We start from the raw sequence: 21,485 nt of genomic DNA, 5'->3' as shown, positions 1-21,485 counted from the left end.
AAACTTTTAAAGATCTCTGCTTGATGTCATAAAATAGAAACTTTCATCTATTCGGGTCCTAAGGTGACTGAGGGTCCTATAACACTGAGTGATTTTTAACGATTAACGACTAACGATAAACGCTCGCAAACAAGATTGTTTATCGTTAACCTGAAATCGTTCACCATATTACACAGAACAATAATCGTTAGTTACGATCGTTATTGCGATCGTTACTATGATCGTTTATTCCTTCTGATCCCAGAAACACAATGAACAATGTGCAATTACACTGAACGATTAGTGAAAAAACGCAGAACTTGAGCGAACGAACGTGGAATTACAGCGAACGATTAACGATAATTTTAGGTTCAGATCTAAATCAACGATCAACGACATATGAACGATTTTTCGATCGTTGCCGATAATCATCCCCTGACTCTTATTAACTCTGAGAGGAGTGACCAAGGGTCCTTGATTATCCAGTTCCTGGTCGCTTCCTCTTAGCCAAAGCTGAAGAACCTTGGGACCCAGCATGACTTACACCAAGGTGGCTGACCATAAACCTAGGTGCTATTATATAATGCCATGGTCGCTCACCTTGTGTTGATTTCGGCCTGTCATAGGTCATCTTTGGGGTGACTGCAGGGTTGTTGAACATATCAACCAGGGGACTCGTCTGTGCCCGACTTGGTGGTGCTGGAGGCATCCGCAGGGTGTTCCTAGAGATAGAGTCATATTCTCCAGCCATCTGGGAGATAATAAAAGAAACATGTAAAAAGGAAGTCAGAAGATGGCAAACAATTCAGTTAGTTTTAGCAGGTCACACGTCAGCTGCCAGACTATTACTTCTACTATCCATCCAGATACTTAGTAACATATCCCACATATCCAGCCATTTGTGTCATTGTGATATCTGCTTAGAGGTGAGAAGTGACCTTGTCCAACTCAGTATCATACCAGGGCTTTCTTGTCCATGAGAGGCGAGGGTTCAGGGGTGCCAGATATCGGAGTGGATCCAGGAGTCTTTAGCTCTTTCATATTGTTAATAATGGTGTCCGGCACTTGTGAGACATCGCTGCACGTTTCTTGCCACTTGGGGATTTTGGATGTGAGCAAATCAGAAGACTAAAAAGAATGGAGACAAATAAATTCACTCTATGGTTAAAAATGTCTTTTACTACCACATAGAATGGTAATTCCAGTCATCGTAAATCTATGTATAAGGCTTTATTTCTGTGTCTGGTTTATGGGTTTTTATACTACTATTTCTCAGGCAGTATGAGAATATGTCCTGTATCTGGACTAACCACTGTGAATGGTGGATCCCAGGTACAATCATCAGTTAATGTGTCTTGAGATATTATGGGTTATCCCTTGTGTTTTTCTACGCATCCATCTTGTTAGGACACTATTTCTCTGATATCATTGATCTGTGCAGCTATATACTTAAAAGCATTTCAAGCAACTATCAAATAAAAGGATATGTATACCTGGATCAGATTGGATTTGCATTTCAGCAAAGATTCGGTGTCACAATCCTCATCTAATCCAATGGCAATCCCCCACCAATGCAAGTGATGGGGTTTCTGTAACTTAGTTTACATGCATAAGATGTTTCTCATGCAGTGACATGACAAGGATTAGCCCCACCGACAACAGGGCCAATCTGTGCCATGCAATCTGCATATGCTTAGAAGAAATCTGAGGGTCAAGCTTGGATCTGGATTATTATCCAATGGGTGACCCAAATCATGCCAGTGGGGTAATAAAACATGAAAATCCAAATTTCAGTAATTAGACTGTAAACACATACTAGTGTAATCATAACCCACATAAACACATGTCTATCAGGTCAGCACAAAAGTAGCAGTGGCTACTTGGTCCTTAAATCTGGGTAAGCCTGAGCCCTTACAAGCTACAAGAGATTAGCAGCACTATATGTATGCAGATCCCACACGCACACACACACACATTATATATATATATATATATATATATATATATATATATATATATATATGTATATATATATATATCTCATACACTGTCAGTAGGGGAAGGTGTAACCTGCACCTGTGTGTTTATCACCGGCAATCTCACCTGTATGTGGAAGTAATTTAGGTAATTGGAAAAACTACAATGCTTGTCGACCAGAAAGCAGAAACGCCGCTTCTCCTCCAGCAACGCCTCCCGGCAGCCTTCAGCTATAAACTTCTGGATGTCGTTCTGACGGGAAGTGATTGTCTCCAGATACTAGGAGAAAAGAGAATAAACAGAGATGATCAATGCATCCAGTGACCAGCATAACATAACATCTCCCCTTGGTCAGGGTGAAGGACATCATAGTCTGCAGGCCTATTCTTTCCATTCAGTATACTGTGAGCCCAGTGTGATTTAGAGCTGTCCAAAAACTGATGGAAAATACTGCGGCTGTTCTGGTTCTGCTGTGAACAGAAGCCGTGCAACTGATGTAAAACACTTTACTTTTATTACTTAAAGTGTTGCTGTCACTTTTAAAAACTTTTGATCGGCCAGGGTCTAGATGTAGACCGCTAGAGCTAGGAGAAGCGAGGGGCTGAGCACTTCTCTTTCTGTCCCAATACAGAAATGGGCCTCCATAGACTTATTACAGGAGTTGGGTTTAGTAGTATCACGTAAAGAGCAGCAAGTCAGTGAGTGAATGCTCAGCTAATTCCTTCTTCCCACACTATCAATGGCAGGAGTCTGCACATCCAGAGGCCAATCAAAACTTTTGACATGTTTTTTTCACTGGGCACCTTGGATAGGCTTTTTACTTTTGTTAGTTACAATTTGGTTTCTGCAATAGAGCAGTATACACCTGTTACTGTATCTCCAAAGCACACATGATCAGGAAATGTGTCAGCGGTGAAGTGAAAAACCATAAACTATGTTTAATGTCCCCCCTCCCAACTTGTCAGATTGCTACATTCATTCCCACAATGATGCCCAGCTCTTAAGGGAATTCAAGACTAGTTTTTACTGGATAAGAAACCTTGGTCTGCAGTTTAGCTCTGACCTTGTGTGATCAGCTGTGGCGCAGTCTACCCTTTAAGCAATGCAGAATCCTGCCAAGGACATTGGCCACGTAAAATGTACTTCCTTAAACAATTGCCAAACAACCTTACCTCTGCATTGTGTGTGGGTAGAATACCTGAGACGCATGTGAATACAAGCAGGGTAAAGACTGTGACAGTCTAAAGTTCAGGACTACATGATAAAACATAAAGGATGTCCTCTCTTAAAGGGGTAATCCAGGATTAGAAAAACATAGCTGCTCTCATCCAAAAATGGCGCCATACCTGTCTTGTGTGTGATATTATAACTTTCTTTCATTCGCTAAAATGGAACTGAGCTGCAATACCACACAAAAAACTGAGAACAGGAGTGGCGCTGCTATTTGAAAAAAGCAGCTATGTTTTTTTCTAATTATGTCCAATTAACTTAGAACGTCTATACAATGAAGTAGATCGCCTGTGCTAGTGGGTGCAACCATAACGATCTATATTGTTCACCGGGGCATTCTCCATATCGATAACTATGACTTCTTAGACTTGATTACCCTACCTATATGCCCCACTTAGGTACATGGACATTACAGAGTGAAGCCCCTCGACCCAGGACCATGAGTTGGACTGAAAGCATTACACAATGCCGATTGAAACCAAATGGTTATCTGGGTGATGCATAGTCATGGCGAGTCCTCCAGGGCAAGAGACCCTCTTTGCAGACAAGGTTCCCAACCTGTGGTCTTCCAGGTGAGGAATAAAGCACTAGTGACTTCAGCAGTTTTCAGAACCAACAAGCCCCTTCGAGGTACAAACCTCAGTTTCCTTCATGTCATATTTTGTAGCGTTTCTTGCTCCTTGACTTTTCCTCCTGAGTTTTTTGAGTTCTGCCTGAGATTTCTCCAAGGAGTCCATTCTGTGTTTGTGTTCAGTCTGGTATCGCTTCAGAGTAGCCTGGCGGGAAAAGAAATGCCATCAATAAACAGTAAGTAGAGAACAAAGAGATTCAGTACAACGTAACATATTCCTATGGATTGCAGCTGTTGTTTTCCCAATTTAAAGAGGAAAGACCTGGGGGCGAAAAAAATTACATACAAGTCATATGCTACAAATCTTGCACACCTGCTGCTATTAGGAGGGTGTTTCCGGCTTAAATGACTTAAAGGGATTATCCAGTGTTAGAAAAACATGGCTTCTTTCTTCCAGAGACAGCACCACTGTTATCTCCAGTTTGGGTGTAGGTTCTGTAACTCCGTTTCATTGAAGTGAATGGAGCTTAATTGCAAACCACACCTGAACTAGAGACAAGAGTGGTGCTGTATCTGGAAGAAAGTGGCCATGTTTTTCTAACTCTGGATAAGCCCTTTAAAGTTTTTTTTACCCAGTAAGTCAATGTTAGGACCCTATGTGATCTTAAGAATACATCTTCTCGAGTGCCCCTGTGAATGGAGAAGCAGTGCTTATACAGGCTTATGTCTTCCATAGCAGTGAATGAAGTGGTGGTCACACAAGTGCACTGCTGCTCCATTCACAAGGGGCACCCTAGAACCTCCATTACTGAAATTACTTGGGATGCCGTGCTCAGACCCCAACAATTACACAACTAACTTATGATACATCTAACCCCGGCCGTAGGCAGCATAGGTTCTCCTTGCTAACACCGTGATGTAACTGTGGTCATGGTGCACAGACAGCCTTCACCATGATGTAAATGTAAGCCATGGTGGTGATGGTGTCACCAAGGGTATTCCTCAATACTAAGCAGATGCCCATAGCATAAGATCTTGTCTTCATTTTGTAAAAGGCCCTTGATGACTCTCCCCCAAAGAATCTGTCTGACCAAATGCAAAGTAAAGTATGACGCTGGTCACCATCACTTTGGTATAAGCACCTGTAAGTTGTGCCAATTCCAGGAACAACCAGTCCCAGATACAGGGTCATAGCGGGTTCATTATGTCTTTTGCTCTTTACAGATTCAGGCTATGTTCACACTACGTAAGTTTCCGGCCATAGCGCGTTCCGTGAATAAGCGGCCGGAGACTTACGTAGTTTGCATATAATGGAAAGTATACGAAGTACGGCTGCACAGTTCACACTACGTACGAACTTACGCCCGGATCATACGTGGCGGCGTAAAAAATGAACCAGACCATTGTTTGCGGACGAAAATGCCGTAACTTACGCCCGTAGCGTTACATGCGGTCCCGTACGTAGTGGTGATTTCTTCATTTTTGCAGCTTTTTGTGCCGATCCAAAAGGTTCTGTGGGGTGTCCGGGGCTAGGCAAAGATTTCCAAGTAAAAGACCGCTGTCAGATCGCTACGTAGGGCGCTCGGGAAGCGTAAGTAGACTTCGGGCGTAAGTTTGCGGTCCGTACGTAGCCGGCCGCAAGTAGCGTAAATCTCCGGCCGGAGTTTACCGCGTATATGTCCGGCCGCGAAAATATGCGGCCGGACATATACGCAGTGTGAACATAGCCTCAAAATGTATTCCGATCTTCACATTCTGATACCTAAAAGGGACGACTGAAATATATACTAAAACATGATTTACCCCGAAACAGACGTACTCACATTCATATACTTTACATCTTGTTCCGTCTTTCTTTCTAATTCTGAAATGATTTCTCTGTGGAACTTCCGGAACTGTAACAAGATAAATTATAAGTGTTATTCCTCTGCTTACAGCTGCATATATCACAGAACAGAACTGCAGATGTCTGCAAAAGCACAGTAATCATATAAATAGTGTGTATGGCAGATTATGGATATCACATAGATAGCATATCCTTAAAGGATGCTGGGTAATCTACCTGTACCTTAGTATACAGAAGGAGCTGAGCATATTGCAGGGGCATAAGTACCACAGTAGCAGCCATAGCGGCCACTAAAGGGCCCACGGCCCCCCTTCCTGGCACCCCCGGGCCCCACCTCCTCACTATAAACTCAGGAGTCTTCCTGCTCCCCTCCCATATTGGAACAGAGGGGCCCAAATCAAAAGTTTGCAATGGGGCCCAGTCATTTCTAGTTATGCCCCTGGCAGATTGACAGATACATTCATGGGAAATGATTCAGGATAACGTATCTTTTTGACGGAAATCCGTGCTCTTTCTATGCTTAGGAGCCCAGTGGGTGGTTTCACTTAATGATTGACAGGTTTCCCTCTACGTCCATGCAATGGTGTTATGTATGACACTGGTCCCAGCACTCCAGAAAAAAAAATACAATGTTTTCTTTATATCAAAAATAAAATAAAAAATTCAGGTTAGTATAGGCAAACCAATGTGATTTGTGCATGCACGCCTAATCTTGACCATTGGTGGGTTGGTTTGCATACACCAACATGAATTACACTTGTGCACCCTTCCTGATGCGTTTTGGTCACTTGGAATTTATGGAGGTGAGCTGACTGCTAGAATAAAGGGGCAGACACGCACGGCTTCACACACTATGCCTCCTAATCTCTGCTCTAAACAGCTATAACAAGTGGTATACAGAATTATAATGAGTCTCCATGGGACTATATGAAAATCCCATAGACTTCCATTATAACTCTATACACCGTTCGTACAAGCCACGTAGTAATAGGCAGGGGTCCCCCACCAATCCAAACTATGACAGTTACTCTTTAATAATGCACCAAATAAGACAAACCTTTCATCTTGGACTCTTGATTATGGATTATCCAGAGCAGAGTATGGTTATAAAGAGTGTCCATCTCTAAAGGACCCACCATGCTTGAGCATTACAAGACAGCTTTCAATAGCATCATATTAAAGATGCAACAAATCCAAACGCCGCGACACGTGATATAGCACATTTTTCTAACCATTTTTTTTCTAGGTGCTTCATTTTGTTCAAAGATGTCAATGGCCGATCTGCAGTACCATACACAACCACAGCCGTATATGTGGCGCTGTGTATGTGTGCATCCCCAAACTGCAGATAAATGAAGCTACAACTTAATATTCAGCCTAGTGGAACTACTACTCCTAGCATGCCCTGATAGCTACAGAATGCTCAGCATTACTTCAGCTTATACCTGGCTGATATAATAAATGGCTTGTTAGCGTGTAAGAAGATACACTTGATACTACATGATATAAGTGGATACGTACATTTTCTTCCAGGTTGTCATTCAGTCTTTTGTGTACAATTGAGATATCCAGGAGGACCTGACCTGTGAATAGAAAGCACATAACCTGTGTTATTCATCAAGTAATCAATAGATATCAATGTTCCTTAACAGAGCTCGCTTATCTGTAAATGACAATAAACCAGACTAATGGCACACACTGTTCTTATGATCTACTGCATATGCGTCCAGGGAATTTCCACGCTCAATGGTTACCAGCTCTCCACCTTCCAAAACAACCCTGCATCTTGCTGTGGAGCCAGGCAGCTCTATATACATAGGATGGAACCCTGACACCTTCACAACTGCATCTAAAATAATACAGAGAAGTAGATCTGTGTGTCTCTATGGTTACAGACTACAAACAAACCCTGTGTAGTCTGAACCTCCACTTATATATTTTCTTCTCTCTGACCCCTGCTTGTTGCTATCCTAAAGATCTGATTCAGCAAAAATTAGGGTACAGATGGAGGAGAGTAGTAGTGAGAGTAGTGTTTGGTCCCAATAGCCACATAAAGGTGTCCAACATCCCTCCATTTCATACGTTTGTTGCTGCTCTATTTAACTCAATGGGGGAGGCAAAGATAGTCCAACACTACAAAGTGCCTGGTTAGGTTTATTTGTCTCCATTCAAAAGGCGGAAACATGGGATCCCCATTACACGTGATTGATGTGGGTCCCTATGGTGAGACACATTACCAATGCTGTAGCTATATAGAGTCTCTTTTATAGGATAACCCCTATATGCAGAGTCAACCAGAAATGGAATAGAACATTATGGAGTTGATATTATTTTTCTCCTCCATGTAGCATGTCGCTGGCCTATGCATTAGTGCCTTAGGTGTCTAAAGAAAACGGATGTGCATAGACAGAAACAGAGACAATGTCTTGCGTTCCATTAGAACAATGAGATGTGACCTAGCCTTATCTCCTGTGTGAAGTTTATTTTTGTACATCTGTAGAAAAGGGAAAGGTGTGACCTCAACGTACTAAACAACCAGCAAACCAAGCCGCTCATACTTGCTCGGCCGCTTCTCGGTTTGTTTAACCTATTATGTATTTTTCCATTACCACTGAATGCAGGATGAATATTCAAGGACCTGCTGGCCCTTCTGAACCTGAATCAATATAACCTAAAAGTCATGCAAGGACCAGAGCGAACCTAGGGACCCAGTGACTGTAAGACCACAAGTCTAAGCCAGTTCTGCATCTATTCACATTCTGCAATAGTTGGGAGGTTCAGAACTTGGAACCCCAATCTAAGAGCCAGAGCAAAGAGTGACTACAAAGAGCGTCCTCAGGCTGGAGGACCCAGCATGTCCACTAGGGGCATCATGTAATGCTTAATTTTCCCTGTGGTGGCGCTGCGAAGGAGCTGAGTACTTGCAGTAAAAGTAAATTTCCGCTTCCAGTAGTTCCAACTTATTCCTTTTATGTTAGATGAGTTCCCCAAAAATGTCTTAAGTGGACAACCCCTCTGCAAATCCACAGGCAGTATAGGGCTTTTATATACTGTGATCAATAGCGGATACTTGTGCCAATAGAGAACGGTAAAGGAACAATTGTCATGTTGTGAAGTGCGGAAAGTTCTGACTGGCAACTTCTCAACTATGCACTAAGCATTCCTCAAACAAGAAAGAACACGGATTTCACAAGTGTGGATGGTAACGGAGAAGAGGACGAAGAAAGGAATAAAGGAAATTACTTCATTATGATAGAATAAAATGTATGAGACAATAATGAAGATACCCTCTCACCGTCCTGAATATGTTAAAGGGGATAACAAAAACATAGCTACTCTTTCCAGACATTTTCCTGAAGTGAATGGTGCCAAAATGTAGTACCACACACATCCTGAGGACAGGTGTGGTGCTGTTTCTGGAAGAGAGCAGCCAATAATAGATAAGACCTTAAAAAAGTTTTTCTGAAGATGAATTAGTTGAACTTAATTGAACCCTTTCCAATCACGTATTACCTATCCTGTAAATAGGTGTTAATTGACAGGGAGGATTTGGCCCCCACTGACCATATGATTGGGGGTCCCGAGTGCCCCTGCTTGAATAAAGTAGAGGTCTATCATGCACTTTGATCACACTCTTAAAGGATGGTGCGGCTATCTTCAGTAGAGTGCAGAGAGTGCATGCTAGACCTCAGCACCCCCATTCTCATAAACAATGAGGGTCCCAATGATTAGACCCTCAATGATCACACTTTGATAGGTGATAAGTTGTTACCTGAAAAAAAACCTCCTTAAAGCGTAACTGTCATTTCAGGGTCATTTTTCCAAAAACAATAAATATCTATAGTACAAGCGATTTTAAGAAACTCTGTAATAGGTTTTATGTACTAAAAGAGTTTCCTTCTGGACTGAGAAAGCAATCTCCCAGCCTCCCCCCTCACATCAGATGAAGCAGGATTTCTGTGTCCATTATGTGGCTATGGAGAGGGGAGGGGCTGTTAGGAGTGACTGAGCACGGAGCAGTCCTGCACAGCACAACACCCTGCAATCTTCGCTCAGTAAGTTCATAGATAAGTACTGACCTTTCTGACACCTGAATTTAGCATTTTAGGTGCCCAGAGAGTCTCCAAACAGCTGACCTTCATGTCACCTCTTCCTGCTCCCTCATCTCCCTCAGCCCCTCCCTCCTTCATAGGCTTACAATGGAGAGAGCAGAGCCCGTCTTCACTGGCTTCTCTGTAATGAAGACGGATTTGCCTGATAATGCACAGATAAGAAGTCAGGGGGGGAGGCTGGGAGATTGCTTCTTGAGTACAGAAGGAGGCTTTTTTGGCTGATAAAACCTATTACAGAGTTTCTTAAAATCGCTTATACTACTGATTTCTGTAATTAAAAACAACACGACAGTTACGCTTTAAGGGTTCATCTATCTTTATACAAATACAGCTCATTGTATAGGGTGAAGTCATGCACAATTCTAATATACTATGCGTATCCATTCCTACTCAGCTTCCAAATCTCTGCTCTCAGTCAGTGGATGGAGACAATCTGGTTTACATCCAGAGGTTGTAAACTTGTGCAGATTAAAAACTTAAAAATACATCATCATATAGAAATGGTAACAGTCAGCAATGGACAATGCAAAGACTATGCAAAACTGGCAAAACACCCATCACAACAGCATTCTGGGCTCTGTTCTTATTGACAACAATGCCGTGCCACTTTTGGAACAAATCCCAATGGAAAATTATTGTCAGCATCTAAAAAACAAACAAACCCCCCCCCCCCCCCACACACACACACACACACAGTGGTACCTTGGTTTAAGAGTAACTTGGATTAAGAGCGTTTTGGTTTAAGAGCTCACAGTTTTTCAAAATTGTGACTTGGTTTAAGAGCATTGCTTTGGTGTAAGAGCTCCCTGTACTGGGTGGGAGTGGTGGAGGGGCATGGTGTGCATAGCGGGGTCTACAGCTCTGAACTCTGACCCAGGAAGTCTCCCTCACCTTCCAAATCATGGCAGATCCACTTTAGGCTGGGGCTTACATCAGGGGACAGGACTGTGGAGGTAATCTCTCCATAGCTGTAACCCCTCTCTCCCCGGACTGAGAGTGCTGCATGTATGTGCCCACATCTGCCCTGCTCATTCCTTCATGCTCCCTGCAGTCTCTGTCAGCCCTTGTGTTTCCCATCCTCGCCTTTATGAGGATCTGCAGTTCCATGCTGTATCTACAAACTGCGGCTGTTTTTCAGGTTTATGCACTTACTATATATTATACTACACAAGCTGATTACTATACTGTACAGTAACTTATAATATCACATATTCAGCTGTTTCTAAATGTTTGTTTCATTTGTTTTACATGTTATTCAGAATAAAAAAAAAAAAATCATTATTTTTGGAGCGTAGAACCAATTGTCTGCATTTCAGTGATTTCTTATGGGAAAATTTGCTTTGGTTTAAGAGTGGATTTAGATTACATGCACGATCCAGGAACGAATTATGCTCGTAATAAAAATAAAAATAATGATAATAACAACAACAACTCCACAGGGGGAGCCTGGAATCAGACACCTATAATCCAGTATTAGTCACTTGTCCTAAGGAATACTATAATCCCAGGAAGCCCTGGTTAGTTAGTAGTTATCATGTTCACACTAGGAGCTGCCAAAGACCCAGATTTCGATGTTTTCCCATAATTTGGCAATTAAATCTTTTTCATCCTAAATTGTACTACACTTCTCCATTACAGCAATGTGTATCTGCTAATCCACAGCGAAGACAACCGAAAATGTGATCAGACAATGGATGAAGAAGGAACCAGAGTCCCCCCGACCCTCTTATCAGCTGGGATATCTCCCCCATCCTCACAGGTCTATGTGATATCTGGCTGCAGAGTATTCTCCTGATGGAAAGTGAGACGCCTGGAACCTCAAAGGGAACCAACAAAGAACATGTCTACTGAAGCAACCATTGTACGAGGGCAACAAGAAGGAGCCTTCAAACAGAGGTGTATACTGGTAGCAGGGACGCTGTATGGTTATGAAATGTATATACATCACCCGGGGATAACAATGCAGCCGGCTCCAGCACATAATCTGATTAAACAGTCAGAAAGGGAATTAAAATCTTTCATCAGATTAACATTTGGAGCAGAGGGTAAAAATGTTCCACTGCCCAATAGTCACCTACTTATATACCTGACTCTATTAACCCACTGAGACCAGTCTGGAGCAGTGTTCCCCATGCCTGCGGCTCACCAGCTGTTGCAAAACTACAACCCCTGTGGCTGTCAGGGCATGATAGGAGATGTAGTTGTGCTACAGCTTGAGAGAGACAGGTTGGGGAACACCTGTCCAGAATAAGAACCCATGAGTGAATTCTACAGGCTTCTCTCTATAAGATTAAAAAAATATAACAACACTCTTATTTCAATTCGTTGCTCCAGTGCTGAGATATACGCTTTATAATCAGGTGTTCTCTGGGGTTGAAAAAGCCCAGCAATACTCAGTCTGTTGCAGGGCGTTTACTTGTGGCATATGGGGATACGTTGAGAGAGGAGGGGCTAAACATTGCATAAAACATCTAAAGTTTATATCTCAGCGCTGGAGCGATGGGCTAAAATAAAAGTTATATCTCCGTATTCAGCTCTATTATATACTGCCTTTACTTTAGTCACAAAAAAAACTGCTGATAGGTCCACTGTTAGTGTGATTCTATGATTACATTATGATGAATTAAACTATAGCCACAGTACCCCCCCCCCCCTCCATCCCCCTCTGTTGTCCTGTTAAGTGTGTGTCTCGGTTTCGTGGTTTTGTCTGGTTTGTTATAGAACTCTTATGTAGCTGATATAGTCCCTGTTTGGGGCTTTTACATTTTAAAGAGGAGCTTGCCTCTTCTCTTATAGCCTCATTTCTGGCTGCTACTCCATCGCGGAGCTAGGATATTTCCCACACATCTAACCGTTTGATTTTACTTCAGTGTCTTGCAATGGAAATGTTTCTTACTCCTCTTCTGAGATATGTAGCAAACCTGATTGTCTTGTCACTGTTCTGTTAAAAATTTATTTGGAAAAAATTTAATAAAAATGACATTTTAAAAAAAAACAAAAAAAAAAAAAACTATAGCCACAGGATAGGGGATATCCAGCTGATTGGTGAGGGTCTGACCACTGGGGCCCTACTGATTATGATAGGTCACTCCTCCACCTCTGAGTGAATGGGGCAGTGGCGTGCATGCTCAACCACTGCTCTGCTCTTTCCTCAATGAGGCATGCCCACTACTGCACCATTAATTGGGTTGACAACTGACCTCTGTTATTGCTTAAGTTGGGGATCCTGGTTGTCGGACTCCCAACCAATCAGTAGGTTATACCCTACTTTGTAGACAAGGGATAAAATGTATATATTTTTGGAATAATCCTCTTAAAGGGAAACTATCAGCAGGTTAGATTTATATAACCTGCTGATATCTCCCTACTGCGCATGGGGTACTGAGAAAGGTGGTAAGTTTCTTTTCTTCATCCTCAGCAACGTTGTCGTGGAGTTTGTAGTTAAATCCCTAGGGTAATAAGGTGGTTTGGCGCACTGGGGGCGGGACTACGGCTCTGAGTGCACTGATCCGCAGATTTAACTACATAATGCACGGAAACCACGCAGATGATACAGGTAAGAAATTTACCTTCATCATCAGCACCCTGTGCGCAATAGAGACATATCAGCAGGTTAGATTATTATTAAATGTAACCACATATGTGGTATTGTCTGTGCTAAAGCTGGTTGTATACAGAAGATAACTGTGTACAAGGGCCTAGAAAACTGATTTTTTTTCTTCCTGACCTTGTAACACACTATATAGTAGTTTTACAAGGAAAACCATAAAGTAATCCATGAAACATCTCTTATTGCTCCTGTAATTCAGCACTCTGCATATCACTTAGCATTAAACATATCCGGCCCTTTAAATATCAGAGGAAGTAAAAGCCCCATAAAGGTGAATGGCAAACGACTAAGTAGATGCCAACGCCACTTCCGCTTCAGCCCCACTAACCCACTGTTCTCTGTGAACGGTCCATTGTGATTGTTGCCATTGGATCCGGTGACCTTTGTGAAAGCTAAATACTGTTTATGCTGCAACACTGAGCAAATATTGACTCTGGGACGACACAGTGTCACATTAGCAGTGCCGGGGGCCGGGCACCATCTGCCAACAGGACATGAGTGTATGGCGTGGAGGATGGATGATGATGGGAATTCATCCATACCGTGCTAGTAACAGACAGAAATAAACCACCACAAAGGACGAGACTAAATAACATACATCCAAAGAGGTCCTGTAACTTTCTTAGAACTCAGCACTGTACTGTTCCTCTGTTCCTCCTCCTGGGTGTGACAATGGGGTGTGTCTTCACAACGTCAGCAGAAAAGTATGTATCGATACAAAGAGAGATTGTCACACCCAGTTGTTTATCAATGTATTACTATATTTCCAGGAGGAATAACAGAGGGACTATACAGAAATATAGGAAAGGTTGCTCCAGAACTGATATTACATGAGAAACAAGAGTACTTACTAAAACGGACAGGTCAAGAGAGAGGACCACCTTCTTCAACTGTGATAGGTGTGTGTAAAGTCGCCCACATACATGTGATACCTGTTTCTCCTAATCCCTCCATACGCATGAAGAGAGAAGGGGGTAAGCTGTTGCCTGACTCCTCAGGTGGCAACTTATCTTGCCAAGAACAAAAGGATCAGGCAGTTGAAATTAAACATGTCAAATCCTCAATGTTAGCGGGGAGGAGACATGAGGCCCTTATAGACATGACATGGCTGTCTGATCCAGCCAGAATCAGGTTCGGCTAATTTATTTTCTAATGTGTATAGGGGCCTTACAGTTGTTATCCAGGATTAGAAAAAAAAATAGTTTTCATTTAAACACACTAAGGATGCGCTCACACGTACAGGATCTGCAGCCAAATTGATGGCGCAGATTTGAATCTGCAGCAGATCTGATGGCCCAGAATTGATTTGCTTTGAATCTGCAGCTTCAAATCCACACCATCAAATTTGCAGCAGATCCTGTATGTGTGAACGCACCCTACGGGTGCATTCACACATACAGGATCTGCAGCAGTTCCGCTGCAGATTTGATGCTGTGTTCAGTTATTTAGATCAAATCTGCTGCGGATCTGCTGCAGAATTTCCGCTGCGATATGGTGTGTGTGATGTTACAGCTCGGTTCCACTAGAGTGAAATGTGTTAAAGGGATTGCAACATCCTCCAATGTGCACTAAACTTTTAAGATGATATATATATATACCTATAGAGAGAGGCAGTCCATAGGCTTTGCTGATCCCACCCCAGCCCAGTATAGACATATGAATGCTCCTATTTGCTTTGGTTTGGTATATTGCAGGAGGAGATGTAGACAAACATACGGCCGTGTCAGACGTGACGCAATAAAAGGCTGAAAACTTACAGGACTGCTACAAGCATTATCCATCCTGATTCAGCTCGTCGTTCCAGTATTTTGTTATTGGGTAACTATTGGCACAATACACACCCTGTGGGAACCTTATTGCCACCCACCTCTGTAACTCACCACATTACAGGCTCCTGCACTTCAGATTCCTGGGGGACAAAAACTTTCTATAGAAAGTGCAAACACGGCAAGAAGTAGAACGTATTCATATTGTCAGTCCTATGAATCTGTGCAGGGCCGATGTAGTGGAGCTGAATATGTCATTCAGCACAGCAGGGCTCTCTTCCACAAAATTCAGCCTGGAGTGTTTCTAGTATGGCTGCTCAAGTGAATGAAGATCAGCTGCAATTCCAGCTTCTGGCCACTACAAAACTGGCGCTGTACCCTATAATTTACTATTTAAGCCTTTTTCATTGAAGGGTAATAATAGTTAAGCCCTAGGACAAAGCCAGCCTAATAATAGAGCGGAGGCCTTTTCACCAGTGTAGGATACCTAGAGGAAGTGGGTGGATGACTATAGAAAGTCTGTGACTGACAGTCATGATTGATAAAGGTAAAACACTGAAACCAATTGTTAGTAGCTGACTAGTAAACAAGTATCAAGGATTATACAAAGTTATTTAAGTGTATAGTATACCTCCTGCTGTATACAGTGCTTGTTACTATTGTTACTGTATACACTGGGTTCACTTCATACGAATCAATGTTGCAAGAGAGGTTTTCTAGGGGATTTGCAGCTGCTCTGGACAGTTCCTGATGCAGACAGAGGTGGCAGCAGAGAGCACTGTGTCAGACTGGAAAGAATACGCTACTTCCTGCAGGACATACAGCAGCTGATAAGTACTGGAAGACTGGAGATTTTTAAAAAGAATTAAAAATCTATGTACCTTAATGACAAAAAGTACCCCTTTAAGCCCCACTGTAGTTACTAAAGCCACCCACACTTTGCACAAAGCCACATCCTTTTCAAGCAAGGTGCAAAAGTACTTAAAGTGACACTGTCACCTCTTTTCACATTCTGACTTCCCTACACAGGTGTAAAGGATAAATTTTGCAGTTTTCATACTTTATTTTATATCATACGTCATGGTGCTTGTTCTAGTAAAAAGTAATCTTTTATCATTTGCAGATTGTGCTAAGTGATGTGACGTCATTGCCGCAGAGGCCTCACCCCCTATGTGGCCATTGGTATTGGCTGACCTAGAGGGGGTGGGGCCTAAACCTTTAGGCTGGCCTGTTCCAATGATCGTCGAGGGGGTGGGACTTGTCCGGCAATGACGTCACTGAGGGGGCGAGGCATATGGTGGCAATGTGGGCGGGGCTAAGTGGCTCTGTGGCAGTGAAGCCCCGCCCATGTAGCACAATCCCCAGAAGATAAAAGATCACCTTTTACTTGAACAAGCACCATGACGTATGATACAAAATAAGGTGCGAAAACTGCAAAATTTACCCATTACACCTGTGTAGAGAAGTCAGAATGCAAAAAGGGGGTGACAGTGTCACTTTTTTTTTAAAAAAAAATTTATTTAACATTTTTGCAACAGACATATAGAGGTACATACATTGTAAAGGTGTGTTAATTCGGACAGTGTCACTTTAAAGATTACACCGGCCAGTTTTTTGGCACAAACTACACCAGAATTTTGATTCTCTCCCCCACAGTGTGAACATTAGCCTACAAATTCAGTCTTGATTTATTTGATGGTATCCTTCTGTTCTCCCTTACTTATTTTCCAAAGACTCCAGGTTACACAATGTCCCTGTTTGGTCCTGATGAATGTGCCGATAAATGACATGGATAACCTCTCTATGTTCTGCCTACAAACAAACAGCAGCTGAACCCCGGGAGCTGAGCGTCTGGCACACTGCTCCAGAGTCTATTGGAATTTAGCAACATGTGAAATTGCTCAAGAAGAACCTGCTATGATGTAAGCGGCTTCTCATCCACCATTACAGGGACACAGATGGTGACTAGACAGCAAAACTGAATATGCATTTCACTACTGATAAAATCCAGATGTGTACATGGGGATCAACAAAGATCTCACATTTAGGTGTCTGGTCACTCTAATGTACGCTAGGCATCCATATGGAAGGTCTCTTAACCCTTTATTATAATTTGGAACCTGCGGCCCTCCAGCTGTTGCAGAACTACAATTCCCATCATACCTGCACAGCCAAAGCTTTGACTTTAAATGGGAACTATCAGCAGGTTAGACAAATCTAGCCTGCTGATAGCTCCCTAGTGAGCATGGGGCGCTGAGGATGAAGGCATGTCTGATACCTTTATCCTCGGTGCTATTCCTGTGTTGTTAGCTGTAAAAAACCTCTGCCTGGTAGGCTGTTAGGAGCACTGGGGGCGGGGCTATCGTCTCCAAGCATCAATCCGGCCCGCCTCCTCCATTGGTCCTTGGGGTCGGGCTTGCCAGGGAAAGACCATTGTGTGGGGTGAGGCTAAGTCCCTTGTTGTCCACTCCCTTCTAATGATTACCAATGGAGGGGGCCGGGGCAGGCTGGATCAGTGGCCATCGGGAGGTCGCTCCACCCAGAGTGCTCCTAATGGTTTACCGGGCAGAATAAACAGACATACCTTCATCCTTAGCACGCCGTGCCCACTAGAGAGCGATTAGATTTGTCTAACCTACTAATAGTTCCCCTTTAACTATCCAGGCATGATGGGAATCATAGTGGTATACTGGTGATATAAAAACAAAGCAAAAAAAAACCTCTTCTTGAGCTTGATTTACACCAGCATTCAGTGACTGAAACACATCAAAGTCAATGGGGTCCGTTGAGAGCTGGATCCATGTAGCACCTGACAGACTCTATTGGCTTTGATAGAGTTTGTCAGGTTTCTGGCATTTCCTTGGACACATGTTATTTTGGGCGGACCCTGTTACTTAGCCAAACATTTGGGGAGATTTATCAAACATGGTGTAAAGTAAAACTGGCTCAGATTCCACCTTTCATTTTCCGAAGAGTCTGTGGGGAATGTAATGTGGAATCTGATTGGTTGCTAGGGGCAACTGAGCCAGTTTCACTTTACACCATGTTTGATAAATCTCTCCCATTGTGTCCCCTAATCCAGCCTTACCAGCTTTTCCAAAATCTGGCATGGCCGCACCATATACACAGGGCCTTCTATTACACAAATGTTATTGCTGCTGTTACCTTAATGATCATTTATACTTGTCTATATTAGCTTCATATTATGTAAGGCTCCGCCCACAAAATGGCTTCCACCATTATATAGAAAACCACCCAAACGGTACTGCGATGAAGCAACGATGCTCTGCATTACGGCGTGATTTACACTCCTGGCAGGGTGCAGGTCACATTTCTTGGCTCATCTCACTAGAGATACCGGTTTTGTACCTGGGAACTCATCATCTTCTGCTCAATTTAAGAATGTAATTTCTGCAGTGGAAAGGTAACGCCGCTCACCAGGAAGAGCTCTCACGCTTCACCACCAGGGGATCAATCCTAAGACGCTGATTCATCTACTTGTAAAACCAGGGTCACTAGAACAATCCATCGCTTATTCCGGCATTAAGAAAACCTTAAATGATAGATTGTGCTGTAAGAAGCCATTGTACCACGTGGGTAAAATCAGCGGCAGGTCTGTCCATCAATACCAGGAGAGCCGACCGCATAAAGTGATCACTACCAGTAAGGACTGCTTCTCCAGTCTCTTTCAGTCTCATAATGGGTGCACCAGCCCAAGCCATAAGCGTCTCTGATCATATAGACCTGGTCTATAACTCAATAAAAAATAGGATAGAACTGTCAGAACAGACAAAGTGAATAATAACAATGATGATTATATTTAATCACGCGAACAGCTCTCTTGTCTAAATACATCAAACACCATTAAGTCCTAAACCACAGGTGTATTCACCCTCCTTTCAAGTGGAAATTCATAAAAGCAGATTATAAACTAATGCGAAGGAATACGTCTGCGGAGCGGAGAACGGCCTCTCTATATATGTTTACATAGACTCACAATGCACTAATCCTCCTATTCCATACCATTGACCTGTGGCTTCTATAGGAAGATTACAGCCATTATGTTGGCCGTCCATAATGCTCGGAACAGCTGAGGACGCTGTGTAGATCAGGGATCTGTATGGGCTCATGTTTTGCGGTCTTTGTGTGCAAATTACATTTGGTCAATAGACGGCTTCAGTAACCTATCACATATACATTACCCCCTCCTACATTATCAACACAGAGGAAAAAAGTCCAACACTCCCCTTCATACAGGTTTAGGCTAGAGCTACGCAGCGAGTTTGGCCATGACACAGCTCTTGTGGCCACAGACTGTCATGTCACACTGCCCTAATGTAAATAAATGGGGTCGCCTTGTGACAGTTGTCAGGAACCCTTCCAAGATGGCCTTCAGGTTGCAGCCAATAGAGGGTTAAAACATCACCCCATTTACTTCCATTAGCTGCAATGCAACAGTGCAACATGGTGACCTTTGGCTGCACGGCCTATGTCAACATGTAGTCGTAGCCTAAAGGGCCTTTTACACAGGCTGACTATCGTGCAAAAAAATTGTTCCATTTAAAAAATTTACTTGTGGTGAAACCACGGCAACGATCAAACGACGGACGAAAATTTGTCCATATGTCGTTGATCGCGTCTTTTAAGCTGACCTCAAAATCATTGTTAATCGTTCTCAAGTCTTTCAGTGTAAACACTGTGTATATATGAATACAATTACCGTCTTATTATGATCTTATTAACGACTTTGCATAGCAATCTCTCTTTTTGTCTAAACTCCTATTGTTTAGAATAAAATAACATTGCTCTTCGTTCCCCTATGGGCGCGTTAGTGATTTGTCTGTACGTGTAAAAAGACACCAATAAAGACATAGAGAGAGCTGAAAGCTTGTATATATCGTAGCATGCTTTACCATGGCTCCATACAACTCCTCATTATAGACATGATGGTAAGGGGGTACAGCAGACATAGCCCAGAAACAAGGCCGCCAGGGATCAATGCCTTATCACCTACATTAGTAGGTAAACAACTTGTTTACTTCCAGTTTACTATTAATCCCTATCCCATCATGATCCCAATGATCACTTATTTGTACCATTTAAAACTATTTTGATGAACATTTCTCTAAGATACTTCCCTGCACATCTACTTGTCATGCTGCTCAACCAAAGAAAATTCTAGCGCTCTTATCCCGCATCTGTAACTTAACTTCCACCCCCCCCCCCCTTGCCCTCCGCCACCATGCTTTTGCCACTGGTATTGCTATGCAGCATATACAGCTCTCACTAGTATCTGTAAAACAGATACAACTGTGTCCTTACACCTAGATGAGATGGAAGGTGGACAAAACCAGGAGGATCAAGGCGGATTATGTACAAGACCGTATAATTAATGATAATGGAACCGATGACAACAATTATTTTTTCTATATGCTAATGGACTTAGTGTAGCAGAAAGTGTGTCTTATAAAGAGGACATGTATGCTTTAGTATATCCACCATTAAATAGAAATGCCTGTAAATCTGTATTTGCATGGAGTGTCAATAAATTTTCACTTTGATTTTCACTTTAAATAAACTTTCATTCCTGGAGTGCTGCCGCATTTTTGAACACACACATATATATATATATATATATATATATATATATATATATATATATATAGCCTGTAACCTTTGTATAAAAGTGGAGCCAATATCAGGAAATGGAGTATAAAGTAACTCTTTACTGTTTAAGGGGTTAGTCCCCAAGAGTAAAACACATTACTTAACCACAAGAAGCGGGATGTATAGTTGATCAGAATGGGTTAAACCACTAAGATCCCTCCCCACAGTTCATGAGAACATTGTATATAGAGTGTGGTGGTCTAGCATGTGCACTGCGGCTCCATTCACTCTCTATGGGACAGACAAAGCCATCCCTGACACTCCCATACCAAGTAAATAATGCAGCAGCACGTATGATCGGCGTCCCTGACCACTCAGAAACTTACAACCAATCTTGTGGATAGGTGAAAAGTTTTATTCTTGGGTAATCTCATTATCCTGTCTAGAATAACGACATGGACTATAGAGAGATGGTCACATGTCCACGCCTCGGTCCCCGGAGTAAACTTTCTACTGATAACCGCTGAAGAGTAGCAAAGCAAAATCAGACAGTCGTAATAGTAGTCGGGGCTCATTCTGGGGCTCATCTGGCCTTATTCACACTTTTCCATCAGAGTTTGTAAACCAATATACTTATTCTGTGTAGGTTCCACTATAACCAAAATATGAAAGTGTGAAGAGGCCTAGAAACCACATCACTGCTCCTGAGCAGCATTTTCCTGAGTCCACAATCTGAGATACATTGTTTTACACATCTCTATCTCATCAACGTCTATCATCTGATAAC

General features: G+C 42.5%; 1 protein-coding gene across 2 annotated transcripts in view; it reads right to left on the bottom strand.

The window, feature by feature from the left end:
- The window catches only part of BAIAP2L1 (BAR/IMD domain containing adaptor protein 2 like 1), a 58,664-nt gene that overhangs the window by 7,747 nt on the left and 29,432 nt on the right, over positions 1–21,485 (bottom strand). For both annotated transcript variants that reach the window (XM_069983853.1, XM_069983854.1), the window contains exons 4-9: positions 7,125–7,186; positions 5,581–5,652; positions 3,825–3,962; positions 2,083–2,235; positions 940–1,107; positions 580–730 (exon numbers count right to left, since the gene is read on the bottom strand). In XM_069983853.1, coding sequence (XP_069839954.1) covers positions 580–730; positions 940–1,107; positions 2,083–2,235; positions 3,825–3,962; positions 5,581–5,652; positions 7,125–7,186 — 744 coding nt within the window. The remainder of the gene's footprint in view (positions 1–579; positions 731–939; positions 1,108–2,082; positions 2,236–3,824; positions 3,963–5,580; positions 5,653–7,124; positions 7,187–21,485) is intronic.

Source organism: Dendropsophus ebraccatus, chromosome 9, assembly GCF_027789765.1.
Source record: "Dendropsophus ebraccatus isolate aDenEbr1 chromosome 9, aDenEbr1.pat, whole genome shotgun sequence".
NCBI classification, from domain to species: domain Eukaryota; kingdom Metazoa; phylum Chordata; class Amphibia; order Anura; family Hylidae; genus Dendropsophus; species Dendropsophus ebraccatus.
Note: the sequence above shows the minus strand (reverse complement) of the source record. Positions and strands in the feature narration are given on the sequence as shown.